The 24,110-nt window shown below is 41.1% G+C and overlaps 1 protein-coding gene and 1 long non-coding RNA gene across 2 annotated transcripts in view; both read left to right on the top strand.

The window, feature by feature from the left end:
* Positions 1–24,110, top strand: part of LOC143835729 (cytochrome P450 4B1-like) — a 29,257-nt gene that overhangs the window by 876 nt on the left and 4,271 nt on the right. The window contains exons 2-11 of the mRNA XM_077333841.1: positions 3,582–3,726; positions 5,759–5,803; positions 7,781–7,908; positions 9,836–9,960; positions 12,574–12,725; positions 13,745–13,851; positions 15,323–15,513; positions 19,548–19,681; positions 21,669–21,733; positions 23,224–23,306. Of these exons, the coding sequence (XP_077189956.1) occupies positions 3,582–3,726; positions 5,759–5,803; positions 7,781–7,908; positions 9,836–9,960; positions 12,574–12,725; positions 13,745–13,851; positions 15,323–15,513; positions 19,548–19,681; positions 21,669–21,733; positions 23,224–23,306 (1,175 nt within the window). The remainder of the gene's footprint in view (positions 1–3,581; positions 3,727–5,758; positions 5,804–7,780; positions 7,909–9,835; positions 9,961–12,573; positions 12,726–13,744; positions 13,852–15,322; positions 15,514–19,547; positions 19,682–21,668; positions 21,734–23,223; positions 23,307–24,110) is intronic.
* On the top strand, positions 15,521–19,242 carry LOC143835731 (uncharacterized). The gene is made up of 2 exons (XR_013230331.1): positions 15,521–17,234; positions 18,680–19,242. It is a non-coding gene; the product is annotated as an uncharacterized LOC143835731 (long non-coding RNA).

Genomic DNA, 24,110 nt, shown 5'->3' with positions numbered 1-24,110 from the left:
ATTTCAGCAGTATTCTCTTTCCATGTTGTAATTCATTATATTTAAGGGGGTGGGGTACTTTCTGCTTTTAGGGGAAGCTGGGTGCACCCTGCACATAATTACATATTTGGAGGATTGATAAGCCACCTCATCAAAGACTTGTGCAAGATGGTTAGCAGAAACAAATAAATATTTTATTCAATTTAAAATTATTTTTCACATGCAGTGAATAATTCACTTGTACCAGTTTTTGCCCCCTTCAAGGATCGCTGCCTTGTTGTGGCAAGGGGGCTTGCGTAGTTCAGTGAAGCTATGAGCTATGCCGTGCAGGGCCACCCAAGACGGACAGGTCATAGCTGAGAGCTCTGACAAAAGGTGATCCACTGGAGAAGGCAATGGCAAACCACTCCAGTATCTTTGCCATGAAAACTCTATGGACAGTTCCAATAGGTATAACGATATGACGCTGGAAGATGAGCCCCTCAGGTCGGAAGGTGTCCAATATGCTACTGGGGATGAGCAGACGGCTAGTACGAGTAGCGCCAGAATGAATGAAGCGGCTGGGCCAAAGCCGAAAGGACGCTCAGTTGTGGAAGTAACTGGTGGCGAAAAGACAGTCCGATGCTGTAAAGATTTTTATTCCATAGGAACCTGGAACGTCAGATCCATGAATCAAGGCAAGCTGGACGTGGTTAAACAAGAAATGAGAAGACTGAACATCGACATTTTAGGAATCAGTGAACTAAAATGGACAGGAATGGGTGAATTTAATTCAGATGACCATCAGGTATACTACTGTGGACAAGAATCTCGTAGAAGAAATGGAGTAGCATTCATAATCAATAAGAGAGTAGGAAAAGCAGTCTTGGGATACAATCCCCAAAGTGACAGAATGATCTCAGTTCGAATCCAAGGCAAACCATTCAACATCACAGTGATCCAGGTCTACGCCCCAACCACTGCTGCTGAAGAGGATGAAGTTGATCAGTTCTATGAAGCCCTACAACACCTTCTAGAAGCAACGCCCAAAAATGATGTGCTTATCATCATGGGGGATTGGAATGCTAAAGTAGGAAGCCAAAAGATAACCGGGATAACAGGCAAGTTTGGCCTTGGAGTACAAAATGAAGCAGGGCACAGGCTGGTAGAATTTTGTCAAGAGAATACAATGGTCATAGCAAACACTCTTTTCCAGCAACCCAAGAGACGACTCTACACATGGACATCACCAGACGGTCAACACAGAAATCAGATTGACTATGTACTCTGCAGCCAAAGATGGAAAAGTTCTATCCAGTCAATAAAAACAAGACCAGGAGCTGATTGTGGTTCAGATCATGAGCTTCTTGTTGCAAAATTTAGGCTTAAATTGAAGAAAGTAGGGAAAAGCACTAGACCACTCAGGTATGAACTAAATCATATCCCTGACGAATACACAGTGGAGGTGACAAATAGATTTAAGGAATTAGATCTGATAGACAGAGTGCCTGAAGAACTATGGACGGAGGTTCGCAACATTGTACAAGAGGTAGCAACTAAAACCATCCCAAAGAAAAAGAAATGCAAGAAATCAAAATGGCTGTCTGAGGAAGCTTTACAAATAGCTAAGGAGAGAAGGGAAGTGAAAGGCAAGGGAGAAAGAGAAAGATACACCCAATTGAATGCAGAATTCCAGAGAAAAGCTAGAAGAGATAAGAATGCCTTCTTAAATGAACAGTGCAAACAAATAGAAGAAAACAATAGAATGGGGAGGACCAGAGATCTTTTCAAGAAAATTGGAGATATGAAGAGAACGTTTCATGCAAAGATGGGTATGATAAGGGACCAAAATGGTAGGGACCTCACAGAAGCAGAAGAGATCAAACAAAGGTGGCAAAATTATACAGAAGAACTATACAAGAGCGAGCTTAACATCCCTGATGACCACAGTGGGGTAGTTACTGACCTGGAGCCAGACATCCTGGAATGTGAAGTCAAATGGGCCTTAGGAAGTCTGAGCAACAATAAAGCTAGTGGTAGTGACAGCATTCCAGTTGAACTATTCAAAATCTTAAAGGACGATGCAGTAAAAGTGCTACACTCAATATGCCAGCAAATTTGGAAAACTCAACAATGGCCACAGGATTGGAAAAGGTCAGTTTACATTCCAATCCCAAAGAAGGGCAATGCCAAAGAATGTTCAAACTACCGCACCATCGCACTAATTTCTCATGCTAGCAAAGTTATGCTCAAAATCCTACAAGCTAGGCTCCAGCAATATGTGGACCGAGAACTTCCAGAAGTACAGGCAGGATTTCGAAGAGGCAGAGGAACTAGAGATCAAATTGCCAACATACGCTGGATCATGGAGAAAGCTAGGGAGTACCAGAAGAACGTCTACTTCTGCTTCATTGACTATGCTAAAGCCTTTGATTGTGTGGAGCACAACAAATTGTGGCAAGTTCTTAAAGAGATGGGAATACCAGAGCATCTTATTTGTCTCTTGAGAAATTTATATGCAGGTCAAGAAGCAACAGTGAGAACTGAACATGGAATCACTGACTGGTTCAAAATTGAGAAAGGAGTTCGGCAAGGCTGTATACTGTCGCCTTGCCTATTTAACTTGTATGCAGAGCACATCATGAGAAATGCGGGATTAGAGGAGTCACAAATTGGGATCAAGATTGCAGGGAGAAATATCAACAACCTCAGATATGCAGATGATACCACTCTAATGGCAGAAAGTGAAGAGGAACTAAAGAGCCTGTTGATGCGGGTGAAGGAGGAGAGTGCCAAAGTTGGCTTGAAACTCAACATCAAGAAAACAAAGATCATGGCATCCGGCCCTCTCAATTCCTGGCAAATAGAAGGGGAAGAAATGGAGATAGTGACAGATTTTATTTTCCTGGGCTCCAAGATCACTGCAGATGGGGACTGCAGCAAAGAAATTAAAAGACGCTTGCTCCTGGGGAGGAAAGCTATGGCAAATCTAGACAGCATCCTAAAAAGCAGAGACATCACCCTGCCAACAAAAGTGCGTTTAGTCAAGGCTATGGTCTTCCCAGTTGCAATGTATGGCTGCGAAAGTTGGACCATAAGGAAGGCCGAGCGTCAAAGAATTGAGGCTTTTGAACTCTGGTGCTGGAGAAGACTCTTGCGAGTCCCTTGGACTGCAAGGCGAACAAACCAGTCAGTCCTAGAGGAGATCAGCCCTGACTGCTCTTTAGAAGGCCAGATCCTGAAGATGAAACTCAAATATTTTGGCCACCTCATGAGAAGGAAGGACTCCCTGGAGAAGAGCCTAATGCTGGGAGAGATCGAGGGCAAAAGAAGAAGGGGACGACAGAGAATGAGGTGGATGGATGGAGTTACTGAAGCAGTAGGTGCAAACTTAAATGGACTCCGGGGAATGGTAGAGGACAGGAAGGCCTGGAGGATCATTGTCCATGGGGTCGCGATGGGTCGGACACGACTTCGCACATAACAACAACAACCAGTTTTTGTTTGAGGTTATATATGTTACAGACAATTCCATCTGCTAAAGAGAAGGTTGCCTTGATCAGCACAAGAAAGTGTGTTACTGACTGCCTCATTCATTTCTACTCATTTTGGTACTATTGCAGGTTCTTCCCATGTCTCGCATTTTCAAGAAAGTGGAGTCTTGGAGCCGTGTTTATCCATTTGCCTTTCCTATATGGTTTGGAAACTTTTCTGCATGTTTGATAATCACACATCCTGATTATGCTAAAACATTGCTTGCTAGAGCAGGTAAGGGTAATGTCTCTGAATAGTTGGTGAGTTTGCAACCATATCATCATAATTATGGTACAGTTACACACTAAAAACAACAAGAATAATTTCTAGTTATTGTGGGAAAAGGCAAAGTCTGGTGTACAAAGAGAAGCAGACCCTAAATGGGGCAGTAAGAGGACAATTAGAACTGTGAGGTCAACTCCTATCTACTGCCTCCAGATTGCTGGTCAATTTCTCCCTTCTTCTTCAAAGTGTCACACTCAGTCCCGTCCCCCCCTTAAAAGAGTTTTTATGAAAAGTTGTTTGGGGGAATACTAAAACAAAAGTGAAAAATATACAGATATATCTAAAGAAAAGAGCTCTGATTTTCTCTATGACAAATACAATCATTATATTAAACTCTCTTTGAGTTTGGAGCTTAATGTTAAGACCCTTTAGCTGAATATTTCCCATTGTTCTATTTGTATATTATATCCACAGTTTTTAGTCCATTTTATCATAGATTCTTTCACTTGTTCTTCCTCTGTTTCAAATTTCAACAAAGGTTTATACATTTTTGCAGTAACATGTTCATCAAATTCCATCTTGGATTGTTCGAAACTATAACTTTTTAAATCTGCTTTAAACCTAATTGTGATAAAAATCCATTGACATATCCTTCTATTATCAACTGTTCTCTTGATTTTGTTTTACATTCCTTTTGCAAGAAATCTAATGTGTCATGATATTTTAACCACATGTTTGGCTGTTATTTTTCATTTAAAAATCTTGTGTGGAACGCCACAAAGGTGTTTTCAAAACAGCCTAGGCTTGTACTCATTCCATATTGTCCTTTCACTCTCAGTGTAGTTAGGAATATCTCTCCGTCTCTCTTTTTTTCTATAAAGTGTGTTAGTTCTTAATAAAACTATTCTTTAATCAGTTTGTGCACTGTTGCTGTGTTGATTACTCTGACAACAGTTATTCACCTCAATCCCAGAAGAATATCACAAATATGGCATTTTGTGATGTCTTATTTATATAGTTAGAGGATGTTATGTATGCCTAGGAATTGCTGCCATTTTTTTAAAAAACTGCTGTCAAGATGCTCTGTAGTAAAATATTTCTTGATGGCTCTAAATGCCTTGAATTATTCCAATGGAAGTATTTACTTAAATTGGTAGTTTCCTCTGAGCAGGAACTTTCTAGTATTCCTTATTATGCAGCAAGAATGGGAGCCAGTTATGTGGAGCTGTTTCTCACATTGCCAAAGTCACTTGAGAAGTATTGTGGCCAAGTGGAAGAAGCATCCTCCTACCAGTGTTGCTGTAGCTTCAGGAAGAGGGTCATTAGTCTGAGGAGGGACTGCAGCATATCTTGCTTCCATATGATCTGGTGATTCTTGGGCTACCTCAGCTGTGTGAGAAATAATCAATATCCAACACCACTAGCATAATATAAATTGGGGAGAGGGTTAAGATATTTTTATAAATAATCTGTACACTGGGTGAAGAATTCTAAGATTGATGGAATTAGTATGGTGCTTTCCCGCCCAAAAAATGTGGGTGAGATGGAGAAGGAACATAAGTAGACTGGCAGATTATTGAGGTACTGACTGCTACAGCTTTTGCCAGGTTCTAGTTCAATAGAGAGGGAGCCGGGATATCCTTAGTGGCCCTCATGAATTTCTGTAAAAGAAAACAGGGATAGGTCAGAAGCTATATTCATGTGAATAGACAATTAAAAGTTATTCTTTGGCAGCCATTCAAGCTCATTATATGTTTTAATACCTGACTCTACATGATATTATAATAAATAATAATTATATTGTAATACATGGCAATATTAGCTACTATCACGTCCATTTAGAATTTTATTTGTGTAAGTCTGGTTTTTATGTTGCAATAGCCAGTGTACTTCCTTCATATATAAATATCATAACATGTTAATCAACTGTACATTCTTTAAGTAAATACACCACTTCTAGCTTTATCATCTGTTCTATACATACTATGAGTTAATACTGAAATTTCCCCCCCTCTTTTTCCTGTTCACTTGTTTCTTCCAGAGCCAAAGGATGCTTATGCATATCGGAGTATAGTTCCATGGATTGGTGTGTATATTCAAGGTTTTCTTGATAAGGAATGTAGTTAAGGACAGGAAATAAATCAGTACCATAGGTTTCTCTAGTTTTCTAGATTACAGATATATGGATCATAGTGACCTAGAAACTTGAGTTTCTTTTAAGATGGCATCTTTTAATATGGCAAACTTGATGCTGGTACTAGTTCAGATATAGTATTTATTAATGATAATCTGCTAGTATTTTTGTTACAGATGAAACTGCATTGATGGGATAGCCCTTGCCATTTCAGGTGATTTGGCAAAATATGGAATTACAAAGTCTATTATCGACTATGCAAAATTAGAATTTGTCTTCATGGTTCTTTTCTTGAATGAATGAAATTTAGGACACATACTTAGGACAAAGTTCTGAATTCTGTTTTAGAATTCCAGTTTGCCTCCTACCCATTTTCAAAGGAGATGGAAGATAAAATATGTAATGCTATATAATACATCTGTTGAGCAGTAAGATCAGAATGAAAAGTGACATTTTTAAATTCTGATTTTATAGGAAAATGATATGGGGGGGAAGTTGAGAATGCTAAATTTGGCTTTAGAAATGTTAATTCCAGAGAATGGCAGAAAATGCATATGTCTTGGAAATATGATTTAATAGTATCTGAATATTATGTCTTCTCTGACCTTTTACATTAAGAGATGGTCCTCTGTACCAAATAACTAAATTATTTAGGTGCCCGCTAAAATGTAGACCCCTTCCCCTTAAAATGTAAAGCCTGAATGCAAATGAGCATGTGTAACAAGTGATTAACTTATACAGGAAGCCATGAATGCTTAGGGTCATTCCGCACCCAGAAAATATAGTGAAAGTTTGCAGTTTGCAGATGCCATGTTTTTGTTGTTTCTCACGACATCGTCAACATCCAGCATCCCAACATTCTCCATTTTAAAGCTCTAGTTGGGGAATCATATAAAGTGGATCCCCCAAAATATGTAGTGCGAGCAGAGGAGAGCAACCAGCAAGCCACACGCCAAGAAAATGTGTGGAGCTGAAGTAGAACTATCTCCACCTCCAGTGCCTGCCCTCGAACCCTCCTCCTTCTCCCTTCTCCCTGGGATAGGGTTAAAAAAAAAATTAAGCAAACTGCCTGGAGTAACGAATAGACGTTAAATCATCCAGGCAAAGCAAAAAAGAAAAATATCCCCCCACCAGTTAACACACTAAGCATGCCTCTCTAAAATCCCCCCCAAAAAAAAAATTGGACTCGAGATTAATTTTTAAAAGCTTCAAGGCTCATGATTGCAAAAGGGGTGGCATTAAAAAAGCACTATGCATCTATGATTAGATGCATAGGCATCTCAATGGAGAAGTTCTACTTAAAAAAAATAGCTGGCATTGCGGGGTCTTTAAAACATGGAGAAAGGTGATTGGCTGCCTGGCTTGATTGACAGGTGGGGGAGAGTCACAGGTAAAGTGCGTTGCTCTCTTCCGTCATTTCAAGCAGGCGTGCGGAGTGCCAAGAAGTGTGAGAAGGTGGCAGAGGAAAGTGAGAGAGCCAGGAGGTGAGGAATGGCCGGAGGTGTGTTATTTTTTAACATTACACCATTTTGCTGGCATAGCGCTAATGTCAGTTTAGCATAACTGGCACCAACTGAGTAAAACATCTTTTTTCCAAACTGAAACTGGAAGGTAGGAATGGGTGGGTGGGTATATGTGATAGTGATTAGTTTCTGTGAGTCTTTCTCCTTCAGGAATCATCTGGGTAGACAGAAGCCAATTTTGATTGTATGTACCTTGTGCTGGGCAGCAGAGACAGATTAGAGAATTTACCATCTGCCTAGCTGGTTGAGCAGAAGGAGGTGATCTCAGATTTCATCTACTGAGGAAGTAACATTAGAAATAGCAGAAATTCCTTTACTGCAGGAAATTCTGAGAATCACAGTAAATCAATAACCTGCAGAACTGTATGTTTATATAGTCTAAAATAGCAATTTATGATCTCCTTAGGGAAAGGTTTGTTGGTGCTCCATGGGCCAAAGTGGATGCAACATCGGAAACTGCTGACTCCAGGTTTTCATTATAATATTTTGAGACCCTATGTAGCACTGATGGCAGACTCCACAAAAATAATGCTGGTAAGTGCTGGCATAGGAATTGTGGAATTAAAAAACTGGGCTGGGATATAGCTGTCATATAATCCATGCGACCCATATAGCAATATCCTGCAAAAGAAGGAACATCCAAATAAACATGCAATACTATAAAATAACAGATCCTGCCATGTTAGTCTTATTAGACACAGAGGTATGAGGCCTGCTGAGGGAAAATCAGCTTGGCTTCTGGAAAAGCAAGTCCTGACTCATCAACCTTCTGGAGTTATTTGAGAACCTGAACAAGTATGTAAACAAGCGTGATCTGATAGATGTTATATACTCGGGTTTTCAAAATGCCTTTGACAAGTTTCCTCACCAAGGACTCTTTAATAAACTTAGAAGTCAAAGAACAAGAGGACAGGTTCTCTTACGGATTAAAAACTGGTTAACCGACAAGAAGCAAATTATAGGAATAGAAGGAAGGAAGTAGTGGAGTCATGAAAGTATGGATATTGGGGCCAGTACTATTTTTTTTTTTCATAAATGATCTCGAACTGGGGGTAAGTTGTGTAGTGGCCAAGTTTGTCAACTGCACAAAATTATTCTGGATGGTGAAAACCAAGGCTGTGAAGAGCTCCAGAAGGATAATTTGGATGAATGGCAACAGTGTGGCAAATGAAGCTCAGTGTCAGTAAGTGTGAGGTGATGTATACTGGGATAAAAAAAATTCACCTTCAAGAGTAGGTGAATGGGGACTGAACTTGCTGAGACAAAGGTATTTTATGTGCAGGTGTTTTATTATACTTTCAATGTACATGTCTGTTGGGTTTTCTTTTTCATTCTGCATTTTTCCTCACCTTGCATGTCCAAAAGGTTTTATTTTTTTTATTCTGCATCAGTTTTCCTCCTTCAGCACTCAGTTTGCTTTCTAGTCATTGTTCCCCATGTTTTCTGAGACTGGCTTTGTAGTGGTTTTCCCGCTTTCTACGTTTCCAAGGCAAAGGTAATTCAAAAGCATACAGATTCCCTTACCCCACCGTCCTTTTTTTGGCTCTCAGAAGCCACTCCTCTACCGCCCATATTGAGATCATTCTTCCCACTCTGAATCTTCTGCCTCCCTCCCTCCTTCATTGGTGCTTACATTTTCCATCATATAAAATTGTTGTTGTTTTTTTTTTGGGGGGGTTATGTGGGATGAGTTTAATGATAGAGTATCACTAAACTTGGATCACTACAGAAAAAATATATTCATAGGAAGCTGATCCTGTGGGACTCCAATAGAGCCCACCCAGTAGCCAATTCTTTGAGGAGACTACTCTTGCAGATTCTGCTAAGGCTGTACTGGGCAGCCTGGTTTAGACCAAACTGCCCAGGAGCCGATCCTGTGGGGAAAGGTTTTTCCACAGGCTCTGCTTGGCAACTCAGTTGAAACTAAACTACCCAGCAGAGCCTGCCAAGGAGACAAAATGAAGCAGCATGGAGCAAAACCATATGAAATAAAAGCTTTTAACAATAATAAAAAAAATCAGAGTACGTATTTTTTGTAATTTTTGTGAGAGTATGGGAAATTAGACTTGTTTCAGGAGTTATTATTTTTTTTCCAAGTGCCTTAGGAACTGCTAGTCACAAAATGGCACCTTTAGTGCATGGAGCAAGTAAGAAAATGGAAACTTCATCAAAAAATTTAGTTTTTCAGCGCAGGTTTGAATTGGTCAAGTGAAACCTTTCTTTGCTGTTTTCCCAAAGCAACTTCCCCTAACTGAATTATAAATGGCCCTGCAGGGAGTATCCAAACCTTTAAAGGTACCATAGCAGCTTTTCTTCTATTTTTGTGTGAACTGGAGGTAGGGTATTGTGAAGTATATTTGTCTAAAGAAATCACATAATTTATTTGCAGAGTCTAAATGTGTTTTGCATTCTTTGTGTGGGACAAATGGGGGTTATGAGCTCTGAACCGTTTCTGATTTAGGACAAATGGGAGCATCTGATGACACAGGAGACATCTGTGGATCTCTTCAAACATGTAAGCCTGATGACACTTGATAGCATCATGAAATGTGCCTTCAGTTACAACAGCAACTGTCAAATGGACAGGTTAGTATTTATAATCTTTGACCTGTGAATGAAGTCTCCTTAGCAGATTTGGAATATATTGTTCAGTGATTAAAAATGATCCAATTGAGTATCCCAGACAATGAATTTCCATTCCACATAATGGTTCACTGTAATGAAATGTGCGACAGATTCCATCTGATGCTCATAATGCATATGGGAAGGATATGCAATGCTTCACAATTAAACTATATCAAAATTCAGAGCAAGAGATAAACAAAGAGCCAGTATAAAAGAACCTATTTGCATAATTGAAACAATACAGTGTAACACTGATAACTAACATATTAATAATCTGCTCTGTAGCCCAAATGCTGTTTTTTTTTCAAGCATTTTCTTAGAAAACATCATACACAAAATAACACAATGGGCTCAGAAGGCCTAGCTCTGCTTAGGATGGCTCTATTCATCGCATAAGATCTTTTTGTGCCATTCATTTAACATATTGATTAATCTAGCATCCTACCCAACCCTCCAATAGACCTTAATTGAAAGATTTGATTATCTTTTTGAAAAGAATACTTGACTCTCAAGCCTTAAATTGCAGACCCCTGATATATGACTACCAAGCAGTAGAGCCTCACAATTTGCTGGCTTGTGCCTTGAGGTTTCATGTATTCATGGCCTGAGGACTGACCCCATGATGTGGCTGTTCCTGAGCACATAACCCTTTCATAGACTGGGAGAGGAAAAGTGGGCCTGATCATGTTGGCCTTGCTCACTGCCTCCCCGTAATCTCTGTCTCTTCAGTGTTATGCCTGCATGCATGGAGGAAGTGTGCAGAACAGTATGGATATGATACTCAACATATATGTTGATAGGGGAATTTAGCTGTCACCAGTGGGATTTCCACCAGTGTATACCACAGTTTATTCCCTTAGAAATGAAAGTGGTTTTGAGGGGAATTTTAACATGGGTACCAAACTAGCACACAATAAGCAATTGATCAGGAATAAAGAGAGGGAATAAAGGGGAACTATAGCTACAGTCACGATGTTAAGGAGTCCTTGGCTCCAACAAAAATGACCAACATCTCTGAGAAGGAAAGTAGCCTACATGCAAGCCAGCAATATATGTGGGGCACCAAAAACACACACATATGGGTGCTGGTGTTCGATTTAAATAGGAAAATAATAACCTTGGGCTAAGGTTTGGCATACTAGCTCCTAAAACAGGTTTGGCCTTCCTTTTTTAGTTTGTGGGGTAGGGGAAAGGCAAAGCCTCCAGCAGATAATGTCAGCATGGTAAATCCAGCTTGATCCTTTATTTTTAAATTTTAAAAGGCCATAGGTAGAGCTGATAATCAGCTGTTGTTTGATGTCTGTTCCCAAGAAATACCAACTAATATTGGTATTTTTCTCCCCATTCCTGTGTCTTCCATAAAACCTGAAACACTCCAGCAATTTCAGGAGAGAAAGTTCCATTGCTCCTGAAATTTTGGTGGCATATTGGGTTGGATGTCTCCATGCTGACTTGAAACAACTAGTTTTTGATTTAATTTAGAATGGAGTGTAACCAAATATTCCTACATAGCAGGTGAATTGAAGAAGAGTTGGTTTTTTACTAGATTTGGAGGAAACCTCAGCTCTAGACCCATACTGGTCTGGCTTCCGTCCTGGTCATGGGGTGGAGACTGCACTGGTCGCTCTGATGGATGATCCCTGGTGCCAGCTGGTAGTTTAAGTGGTTTACAATTGCCTTTCCTTCCAATCCCCCAATTGACACCCTTTGACACAGGTGGAGCTGAGAAAGCTCTGACAGAACTCTTCTGTGAGAAATGCTCTAACAAGACTGTAACTAGTCCAGGGTCACCCAGCTGGCTGCCTGTGGATGAGTGGGGAAGCAAACCTGGCTCCTCAGATTAGAAGCTGCCACTCTTAATCAGTGCACCAAGCTGGCACAGTGGCATTCTTGGCTGCTTGGCAACTTTCGTGGTGATGGCAACCACTGTTGCTGCCAGCCAAGCAACTCATGAGACAGCTGTCTCCTGCTTGAGGTGGAGGTCCAGGAATCAACTTACTGCAGCTAGAGTCAACAGTGTATTATGGATGTTGTTCCAGCAAGGCTGAAGGTGAAGGAACAGGAACTTTCCAGAATTCTTGTTGTTTTGTTTCCTCTCTGGAGGTAGTAGGCGTCTCTGCCTCGCATTATTCACAGACTCTGCCATTCCCAGTGATCTCTTATGGTAAAAGTCTGCTTTATAATTTCACAAGCACTCACATAAGAATTTAAAAAAAGATAAAAGCAACTTATGGTTGAGAAAAGTGCTTGCAATTGAGTTGAAATAACAGAACTCATGTAACATAATGGTTTGAGTGTCAATCAGGTCCAAATCACTATTCTTCTGCTTACCCTGCTTCAGTGGATAGGGGGTCATGTATGTTACTCCTATTTGGAGGAAAGGTAAAATAAATGCTAATAAACAAATCCATGTGTTTTTCATTTTAGTATGCCCTTTTAATATAGTCATCGCTTCACTTTTGTATAATTTATAGAGAATGCTTTGAAGGTACACTGAGATCTGAATAGGTGCTAGTAGTTACTCTCACAGTATTCTGTTTGTTTTCTCTGATTCTGTGTTTGTTTCCTCCTCAGAGAAAATGCCTACGTCCAAGCTGTCTTTGACCTCTGCTTCTTAATAAATGAAAAAATGTACCATATCTTGTATCAGAATGATCTTATTTACTGGTTAAGCCCACAAGGATATCAGTTCCGGAAGGCCTGTCAAGTCGCGCACCGCCATACTGGTACTTTTCCTGGTCTTTTTATATGTCAGATCCAGATTTTGGGTTGTGGGAGTGCATTGAAGCAATGCTATGGTTTCTACTCCAAAGACTAAAAGAGTGGTTTCAACTATTTTCGAAAAAAGGAAAGGACAATGCCCAGTTAGTCCAGGAAAATGAAAAAAAAAAAGGGCAACCCCCCACTGGTACCTAAAATAGAATTAGTTAGTTCAAATACACCAAATATATTTGAATAATATTTTTAGAAGTAGAAGTTATAAGTCCACCTTTGTCAAAAGGTGCTGTCTCAGAATTTTGGTTCACGCATGATATTTATACAAATTTTCAAATATACATATTTTATTCAGATCCAAATTTGGGGAACATTTTGTGGAAGTCATCTCTTCTCCCCACTACAATTGTAATATCATTATGCTCTAGATGTTTATCAGTAATTGAAAGTCCCAAAGAATTTCTGTTTCATCATTCTCCATGATCTTTTCTGGTATGCGCTGCCATGATTTTCTGGCTGATGGTAAACCATACTTCTTGCAAAGATTCCAGTCCCACATAGCTGCAACTCTGTTGTAACATTCTTTACAGTCGATTTTACTAAAGGCACTCACAGCCTACCCAGCAAGCCCTCCAGGCAGAGACAGTCAGTTCCCTAGTTTGTGACCAAATCCATTAAGGCAGGAAAGGAAAGGCTGCAGATCCCCTCTGGAACTCCCATGGTCCCCTGGGGGTCCACAGACCCCTGGTTGGGAATCTCTGGTCTAGGGTTTGCAGCCTAACAATAACCACCAAGCTGTTCAAAATAGAAAAAGATTTAGAATGATTAGAGTTTTTTTAGTGAATAGGGTTTTTTCTGTTAAAATCATGCAGAAATATTCCTATTAATGTGCATGAGCATGCAACAAACAAACATTTACACATACAAGACATCTAGAAACAGGCATTGCTGCTGACGAACTTTGATATACGTTTTGGAATTCTGTGGCCAGTAATTTCTAGCAAGTCATAATAATAAATTTATAATGCAGATAAGATAATTAAGGAGAGAAAGGAATATCTGAGAAATGAGGAAGAACGGCAAAAGATTCAGACAAAGAGACACCTGGATTTTCTTGACATTCTTCTCTGTGCCAAAGTGAGTATTAGAAAAATCATTAATTCGATGATCAAACCAGTTAAAACGTATGGTGGTGATTTCTGTGTACTTTGGGGTATCTGTGGTTCTTTTTAATCAAGTAAGCCCATGACTATTATAATTCCTATTTTAAGGTTAAACTGCTATAATCCACTGTATTATACACAATGTTTCTTTAGGGATGTTTGGAAGTGGCTGATGATGCAGAAATAGTGATCCATCATCTCATTAAAAGGGAGGGGGGAGATTCAAGGAGCCCTTGGTTTAGGGTGCTAGTTTTGACCTCTAAAGAGATCTAAGATCTGTAGTGTCCAGCTGATATATGATTATTTGTTGGGATCATACAATTTTATAATGTTAATAGATCTCAGACCTGACACTTTTCTAGATGAATACATGTATTTATTTATAGGCCACCCCTCTTGATCCAGTCATTTTAGAGCATCTTTACAACTTATAGACAATAACAATGCCCGATAAAGGAATATAATAAATATATATTTAAAATTCTATAAAAGCATTCTGTAAATACAATTCAAATTCAGTTAAATAGCAGCTCACTGCCATTCAGTTAATATAACCAGAGTCAGGTGGCTGATGAATCCAAACTGGTGGAGAGGCCCACTTGATGTTTAGGATTTCTGTGTACGCTTCCACCGCCACCGCCCTTCTTCAGCCCAGTTGGGGGGGGGGGCGGGCGGGCGGCAGTGGCACGTCCTGCCTTAAGTTCCCTTAATTCTGGTCACTTTATCCATGGTGTATTTGTGAGGACTTGTAAACCTGCATTTTAGACCAGTTGTAATTTACAGATTAAAGCCCAGGGTGGAGGCCTGCATAGGGCAAGTTACAGTAATCTAGTCTAGAGGTGACCATTGCATGGCAAGGTGCTCCAGAGCCAGATAGGGCACTAATAGCTTGGCTTGGCAAAAATGGGAAAATGCCAGCTTTACTACTCTCATGACTTGAGCCTCCATTGACAAGGTGGTATCCAAAATCATGCCCCAATTCCTGGCAATATGTGCAGTTGTTAATTGCACTCTGTCCTGGAGAGGGTGCTGCATGTCCTGTTCTGGACCTTTCTTTCCCAGCCGTAGGACTTCTGTCTTTGAAGGATTCAACTTCAGTTGACTAAAATGATCAATGATGGGCCAGGAGGGGGTGGGAAAGGGGGGTACCAGGTGGGTGTGTACATGGCTGTGCTTTCCAACCATATTCTACATGACTACACTACTTCTGGGGTTTCTTGAAGCCTGAAGAACGCTTCAGGGGGTTTTCAATGGTGAAAAAGTTGAAAGGCTGTTCTAGTCCATTGCTTCTTTTTGGACAATTTTTCAGATACCCACTATGCCAGGCAAACTCATTCTCTGAAAATAAATGCTGCAAATCATGCAGCCGAGAGAGAGAAAGAGAGAGAAAAAACATCATTCCCGGGGAAAAAATGCTACCACTAGTGAGGTTTATCATTTTTCAGGATGAAAATGGAGTTGGACTATCTGATGAAGACCTCCGTGCTGAGGTGGACACTTTCATGTTTGAGGGACATGATACCACAGCCAGTGGAATCTCCTGGATGCTGTATTGCCTCGCTCAGAACCCAGAGCACCAGCAGAAATGTAGAGAAGAGATAAAGGCTATTCTGGAGGACCATGACACCATTCAATGGTGAGCTTTCATGTTTTATTTCATAGTTTTTCTACCACATATTTTAAGAGGAGACTGACTTCTTCTCAAGAAACCAAGCATACAGTGATGTATTGCCCTCAGCTGAGTGAAGTGATACTCTCTAGTCCAACTTGCAAGCTTCTACTGGAACCATGGCTCAGATGGTCAGAGAATTGCATAAGCATCACTTGCTGCTAGCCCTTACCATTCACCACCTTTTGACTGCTTCCATTCCCCACTGCTCCACTAGCAGCCAACAGTAAAGGGAGAGGAGATAGTAGGATATGCTGCCAATGACATGCTGGCCCTCTGATTGGCCCTCAGTGAAAGGTCTCTCCCCCACTGAAGGCCAGTCAGAAACTCTTCCCTGCTTCTGTCTTCCTCCTCTGTGCTGCTTCCCACCATTTCCAACGAGGAGCAGCGTCTGGCAGGTGGTGAGCCAAAGTCCTGGGGGAGGATACTGGCCACCAGCAGCACAAGGGAGGACAGCTGGCTGCACTCCACTGTGCCAACCTCCTGCCTCCTGGAAGTGCCCTACTTGGTCCTGGAGCACCTTGCCACAGTGATCCATGCAACGGTCACCTCTAGACTTGACTTCTGTAACTCACTCTACCTGGGCCTATCTTTATCCTTGACCCGGAAACTACAACTAGACCAGAATGGAAAATACTTGATATCATGTAAAATACTTGAAATTGATTGTATTCCTTTAATATCAGTCCAGTAACCCCAGGCTGGGTTGATTTTGATATTTGAGACATGTGAGGTCAGATAAGTATGCCATTCTTTTGAAGCACCAAGTAAACAAGCTTTTAAAAAGGTGAGTGCCCTGATGTATGTCTGACTGCAAGCCTGGTTGTGAACTCGTGACTGGTCTTGTGTATGGTATACTTTGGCTCTTGTCTTCATACCAATGGAAGTACGTGGCAAGTATGTTTGCTTGCCACCAGTATAGTGTTCTTTGCTTCCCCCACCCCTTCAATTTTTTTCTTTTAAAAACCCTGTTTCAGAAAGAGTAAGTAGAATGGCACAAATCTGCAGAATATTTTAAAACTGGGGGAGGGGGGGAACATTAACTATTGCCACTGAAATTTGCCATGTGTTAAGATAAATAGCCTTGTGTTTCGGGAAGCAACCAGGAATACAAGCCTGTACAGCTACTTATCATGGATTGAGCAGGGCCTGTATGGCCCCTTCCAACTCTATGATTCTAAGGAGACACACCTTATTTCTAATGTGTAATTCTGCTCCCACTCCCTTGACCAAAAAATTGTTTATTTGTCTTTTTATGTATGTATGTATCTTTGGCAGAATACAAAGGGATGTTTCATCTTCATACTAGGAAAAGAAGGGTGCTTTTTCTCATTTTAGAATTTGGGGTTTGAGATATGTCTAGCTAAGCAAAGTCTCTAGAGCTGTGTGCCAGGTTGAATAGGAATAGTGTTTATTGGCTGGGTGAACCCTCTACCACTGAACTAACTATAAGCAACTTCTGGCAAAATCCAGGTTATGAGGGGTGGGGGGACGAATGAAGAGAAACAGAGTTTAGTCAAACAATACTGTTTTTATTCAGAGGTTTCCCTGCACCATACAGCAGTTGTCAGTATGTCACAATATATGTAAACTAAGTATTAAGATCCTGCTACCGTAGTCAATAGACCGCTCACGCAGTTGCCTCATTTCACATCTTCTGTGTTCTCTGTTATGGCTGGATTTTTAAGGTCTGTGTTTTTGATAGTTTAATTTTTAGTGACTTGTATGCCATGTTATGACATTACTTTGTCAGCTGATTCAAGCAGGTTCTCCAGAGAGGTGACATAGCACTTTCCTAAATAACAAGTAGAACTCAGGTGTCAGACACAGAACAGAATGAGATGTATATACGCCCTACAAGGGAACTCAACACACATAATAAGACCTATGGCAGAGGGCTTCATTTCTCTGGTCTGAACCTAGAGCCCTGTGAGCACAGAACTGGGAACCCCCCTGATGGGATACTTGATGAAAGTATACTGTGGAAGAGCCAAGGTCCTAGCAAGAGAAAGAAGGCTTGGTAAATAACACTTGCTTTATTAAGAACCTTAAAGATGCCTGACCTCTGGAGGCTGAACACACCTACCTTCCAGGATTCCCGTTCCATCCCTGAAACTAAGGCAACAAGGAAGAGACATGCCACACAGGTAATCAGTGTGTGTGTGGGGGGGGGGGGGGATGTCCTGCTCTTTGAAGTGCTTATCCTTACCCTGAATCTACCTCTAAAGCACATGACCAGCCCTAAGGGGGACCTAGAGCAGCTGTAGGCTGAGCATCCTCCTTGCCACTAGTTTGGCACACATGTGGAGGCACACTGTCACGTGCCAGAATCACCTGGAGCCAGAGAGGCATATGGTCATGAACCTGAGCTCATGGGGAGTCACCAGGTGTGTGGTCAGTGACTTGGTATGCCCCGATTTCTGCAAGTGAGCACAGACCTGGTCAAACCTTGAGCTACTCTGGCGGGTGCACATGGATCCATCTCAAGATATGTACTGAGCAGCCAGGGTGGGTGCACAAAAACCTAGACATGCCCTGAGTTGCCATGCTTGAGTTGCGTAGGCCACCACCTTGCTATGAGCTGGCTGGCTGGGCAGCCTGCTGGTGGCAGAGTTGGTGGCCACCTGCTTTTTCATCTTCCTTTATCAGGTGGAAGCAGGACAGGGGAAAGCAGGTTGGGCAAGCAGTCCACAGCCAGCAGGTATGCTGTGAACCAAGACAACAGCTCTGGGGCAAGGGCAATGTTTGTGGTTGCCGCTTGTCACCTGTGGCACCCCCTGCCCCTCTGTGCTCTTGGCAATGGCCTAGGTCTTCCAAATTGGCAGGCTAATACTGCTCAAGCTTGCTCAGGTTTCAGAGCACTTGAACATGCCTGGAGACAGATCCCCTTCCGTGCTAATACCGGGAAGGAGAGACACTCCCTTCCTAAATAGGCTATCATACAATCATGAACAGTAAAGATTATTAAGGGAACTCAATGAAGGAAGGCGAGCAGGCTATATTGGCCACAAACCAAGTCCACTACCATGTTGCAGTGGCACAAGTTATGGGGAACCCTGCCACTTCTGCTGATGAACACCATATATTCTACTATGCTGCTGGCTAAAAACTTATGATACTTTTTTCCTTGCAGGATGCAAACAAGGGTATATAGCAGCAGAACAAAGAGGAACTACAATTAGAATTCCAATGCAATTCAATGCATTGGGCTGGTGAATATTCTCATTAGGTCAATGTCACATTTCCTGCAAATGTAGATGCCAGTGGAACTACTAGGTGAGTGTACAGCCAGTGGGGGAGTGCTTGAGGAAAATCTGCAAAGTGGAAGCATCCTTCATTGTCCACAAGATGGGGGTGTCCTACCTAATCATCCCATGTCTCTGTTGTCTATCCACAGGCTGTTACAGAAGCAAGGATGTTCTTCCCACAAGTGAGGGTTACATCAGCCATAGTCACCACTGAGAAACCCTTTTCCCTCTCAGGTTTCCTATGTTTTCCAGAATAGTAAAGAAACCAATGCAGCTGTACTCAACAGAAGATGTATTGCTAAGGAAAAATGCTCCTGTTGCATTGCTGTCTGTCATGCAGTTTTTAAGTGATGGGGCCCTGCAGGAATGTTAAAGTTCATAACCACATGTTTCTGTCACATAGTTAAACTGTAACCACAACAGTTCAATAAAAGCTGTGTTTATTTCATATGTTCTGTGCTCATGATTATTAGCAAATGGATTCCTCTTTTGTTGTTAACTACAGGTGTCTGCATATTAGGGCACTCTGTGGGAGGGGTTAGCAGGCTTTCATCCATTACTGCAGTATGATATACCATGCAGAAACTTGAAAATAAGTGAAGGGAAGACCAAGCTCAAGATCTGCCAGGGAAATAATCAGCACACACAAGGAACATGCAACATGTGTCATTTTAGCTGAAAATGTTGGCTATGTAAACATCTCTGGAGGAATTTCACTACTTCATTGGTTTATCCTGCTTTTGAATCTTCCAGGGATGACCTCAGTAAGATGACTTACTGTACTATGTGCATCAAAGAGAGCTTTCGCCTTTACCCTCCAGTGCCAGGAGTGTCCCGACAACTCAGCAAACCCATTACATTTTCCGATGGGCGGACCGTACAAGAAGGTTTGTTTGCGTCTCATACTTTTGTGGCTGGAACTGGTTTCTAGACATCTAGATTCACTCTTACCCCATGTAGAAGAGAATCATTTTAAAGTAGCTGAAAATGCTATTGTCTAACAGAGGACATATTCAAAGTGCTACTATGGCTGCAATCCTAAATACATTTATTAAGGAATAAATTCATGATCTCAGTGGAACTTATATCTAAATAAATATGCGTGGGACTGTACTGCAGACTTCTCCATATAGCATACATGTAATGTACTTTGCTCTCATCGTCACTTGCACCTGAGCAAATACATGAGCAAGTACATGGGCAATTCTCACCATGTGGCTAGTTATCTGCAACCCAAAACCTATCTTCAGATTTCATCTGCTGATTCATTTTTCACTACTGCTACACTATCCTACTGCCAGCAATGTGTCAGCCATTCAGTTCAGTAAATTCAGTGGTCCATTCTGCACAAGTTTAATGTAGCAGGAGTGTGGCAAATTGTAATCGCTACTAATATGCAGTTATGCACGACGTCGTACACAATCTGCCACACTCCTGAAACAGTCCCGCTAAAACCGCTTCGTTGTAGCGCTTCCAGGGAAATCCCAAAAAGTGGATTCACCCTCTGGAAAGCGCTACACTCTTGCAAACAATCTGCAACAGTTTCAAAAAAGTTCTGTGCATTATCATTGTTGCGATTTCAGCAAAGTCCCTCCCCCTGGCTCTCTCCTCTGAACTTCCGGCGAAGCAATCGCCATTTTTTTTTCTCGGAGCAAGCGGAGAGCAACGAACCGGCGAGCCTTCATTCACCCAGCGAGGCTTCTCCGGCTGCAGTCCCTCCACAGAGCTGCTTTAAAGCTCACCTCAAGTCACCAAGCACAACACAGCCCCGTTTGCAAGTTTCCTTTATTTTCGGCTGAAAATTGCGCCCGTGCATGGGGGGGGGGATTTTTTTTTTCACTCGGGGGAGCGTGGCAACGATGAATCGGCAGCTCACAGGCCAGCTGCCAGCTAGATGGGTCTCTACGTTAGGAGGAAGCAATGAATCAAGGAATCAAGGCATATTTGTTGCAACGTGTTTTTTTTTTTTTTTAAACCTGTTCTTAAAGGCAAAGGGGCTTTTCAGGAGTATGGTAACAACCGCCCATTGGCTGCTTATTTGATTGATGGCCAGGGGCGGGACAAAGCACAGAAAAAAATAGCTTCCTTTCTAGCAATTTTTGCCGAGACTGGAAACCTGTGGGAAACTATTGAAATGCAACTGGATTCCACTACAAAGGCAGGTATTTAAAATTCAGTTTTTTCTTTCCGAAAGCAATTTGCCACATTGAACCTTATGCGGAATGGGCCAGTGAAACAAAGGTACTTGTGAATTTACTGTTAATGCCAACAGGTTTATCTTGGAGTAAACAGAAAAAGGTAGTTGAAAATGACTCCTAAAGGAATCCAGGGTACAATCTAAATTCTCAGTAGAAGGAAGCATGAACTCAAGCATCTCAAAGCGATCTTAATATTGTTTACCCTAGTAATTAGTCTCTTTTAATTATTTCTGTTTACAACTGGGAAAGTTTCTGCCATTAATTACTGATGTAGACAATTTTATTTCTCCAGTATTTTTGTGAACTACAACTGAACTCAAAAGGACTGATTAGCTGTTTTAGCAAAGAATTGTCATGTGGCATCATATGGCTTAATTTGGATATTATGACACAGCTTACTAATTAACCATAATTTGCTTTTACCTTATATCTACACAGTTATGATGGTTGTTCATTAGTCTGAGGAAGAGTGCTTGCACTCGAAAGCTCATGCCCTGGATAAATCTTTGTTGGTCTTAAAGGTGCCACTGGACTCTATTTTTGTTGTGCTATTTCAGACCAACATGGCTACCCACTTGAATCTATCATAAGATATACAAGTTTGAGTCTAAGAGTGCCTGCTGACATTTCAGGCCATGGTTGACTTGTCTTCTTACTAACACTGATTGTTTCCTAGGTTCTTGGGTGGCAATAAGCTTTTATCTGATGCACAGGAACCCCAGCATATGGAAAGACCCTGAGGTATGCTATTTTGTCAGTGTAACTATGTTCGCACAATGCAGTAATACTGTTTCAGTCTGATAGAGCAAAGTCATTGTTGGGCACCATTTCCTCTGCAAAAATACGCTTTTCTTGTACACTGCTGAGAAACTGTACTGGCTACCCCAACCCTCCTTTCAAAAGCCTAGCTGGCATTTATGAATAGTGCAAATGGGAATTTATAAACATGAAGCAATAGTTTGAAATGCCTCACAGGTGACACTTTATTTTAGAGCATTTGCTTCTGCTCCTCTATATGAATGCCCAAGGCAGGTTACTGGATAAGTTTTATAAAATTCCACTGGAGACACAAAAACAATAACTTGATATACAATTTATCAAACAGCAGACGTTTGTGTAGCAGTGGAATTCAACAGCAGTAACCCTTAAGTGCAAAGCACAAATGCAAGAAACAGTTGAGCTCAAGCTTAAAAACAGTTCAGCTCTAAAACAACTGTAGCACTGCTTTGAATTTGGTTTTGGGAGAAAAGCAGGCTAGAAATATTTAAAATAACTAGATTACCAATAGAAGATTCATGTAATATATATTAAGTATAAACAAGTGCTGAAGACCTTCAACTGAATTTTTAGAACCACAGGCAAAAATGAAAGTGTTCACACAGCTCCATTCTATGGAGAAGGCATTCTGCCTCTGAGGCTCCACCAGAGGAAAAGTCCTGTCACTGATTGCCACCCACCTCAAGTCAGGAGACATACATAGAGCAGGGAACAAGATTGAACTTTGCAGGACTTTACAGCAAAGATACCATGAAATTAAACATGAATTTTCTCGCCCCCAGCATCCCATTATGATACTGATACCATGATTGATGGTGCCAAAGGCTGCCAGAAGGAAGGGTTGATGGTACCCAAAACTGCCACTGTCTTCTCCAAGTGAAGGTCATCCATCAGAGTAACAGAGGCCATTTTAGTCCCCAGATTTGAACAGATTTGAAGCTACATTGAAATAGGTCTAGAGAATTAATTTCTGCCAAGAATATCTGGAATTAAGCAACAAATAATTAAAATTGTTTTGATATAGGAATGGCTTCTTCAGAGATTTTGTGACTGTCCTTCAAGAGTTAGCACTGCCTCCTTCTTTGTAGAAGCATTTGCTATCTCCTATACTCAGCTCTACAATCTCCAGTAGCAAACTGTGACAAGGTAGGATAGTTAAGGGTGAAGCTGGCTGCCCACTTCCAAGGAACTTGTTCTTATCCTAAGGCCACACCAAATGAAATCAGTCCAAGAAACTGAGATTTGCACAAAAGCTTGTTCAGGTTTCAGCAACACTATCAACCTTTGTTCAATATCAGGAGAAGCTGTTGTTTTTTTTTTGTTTTGTTTTTTGGAATCCAGGAAAGAATACAAAATAATTCTGTATTATCAATAGCAGGAGCAGCATGCTTTTGAAAACAGAAGCCAAATTAGATTGTTAAAATAAAATAATGGAACTTAATTCTTTGTTTTAGGTGTTTGATCCTCTGAGATTTACTCCTGAGAACATATCAAACAGAGATTCCCATGCCTTCCTGCCTTTCTCTGCTGGACCAAGGTGACATTTATATGTCATAAATGTGGGCTTTGTAATATCAAACCTTGTGGTCAAACTTAATGGTCAAACTTAAACCTTGTGGTCAAACTTAATGCCAGTTTATCTAAAAGCACTGAACTAGCATAGGGGAGTTTCGACGTTAGTATAGTGAGCATGAGCTTAGATGGCTATTTTTGGCATGGTGGTTACCTATAAATTCTCTCCTAGGCAGCATGCTATGTTACCATCCTCCCTCCTGCTCCCCCCCCCCACTCATACTGCCACTCAGTTGGGAGGCATAACACCTGTCACAACATACGTCTATGTGCTGTTGATGATAAGTTCATTGTCCAAATCAATCCAGAGCTAGTCAGAATTTTGTGGACAACTTTCTTTGGCAATGAAGTCAGGGCTCCACTTAGAATTCCTGGAATTTCATGTATCATCGCTGTTTCAGTGATGTTTGTGCACCACTGTACAAAATATGAGTACAATTAGGAAACGAAAAGTGAAAAGCATCTCACATATGCTCAAGATTAACTTACAGTAGTACTAGAATTAGATTCAGAAATTATTAATGGCACTGAATTTAGCCATGTCCTGTATGATGCTGAAGAGCGGCAGGACTATTTTAGTCAGACTGCAGGCTCTGAGAATGTGTTCTTTTTAGTGGAGGCCTCTAAAGATGATACAGTTATTGCTGCAGCACACTAGTGTCCTAGGAGAGCAAATTTGCAAAATATGTTTTGAAAATATGTCAAAAGGTGGTTTTTTTTAGGGGGAGCAGGAGTTACTACTTTCTAGCTTGGTATAGTGATTAAGAGT

The sequence above is a fragment of the Paroedura picta genome, chromosome 4, assembly GCF_049243985.1.
Source record: "Paroedura picta isolate Pp20150507F chromosome 4, Ppicta_v3.0, whole genome shotgun sequence".
In the NCBI taxonomy this organism is placed as follows: Eukaryota; Metazoa; Chordata; class Lepidosauria; order Squamata; family Gekkonidae; genus Paroedura; species Paroedura picta.
The sequence above is the reverse complement of the archived record's forward strand: the minus strand, read 5'-3'. Positions and strand labels throughout refer to the sequence as shown.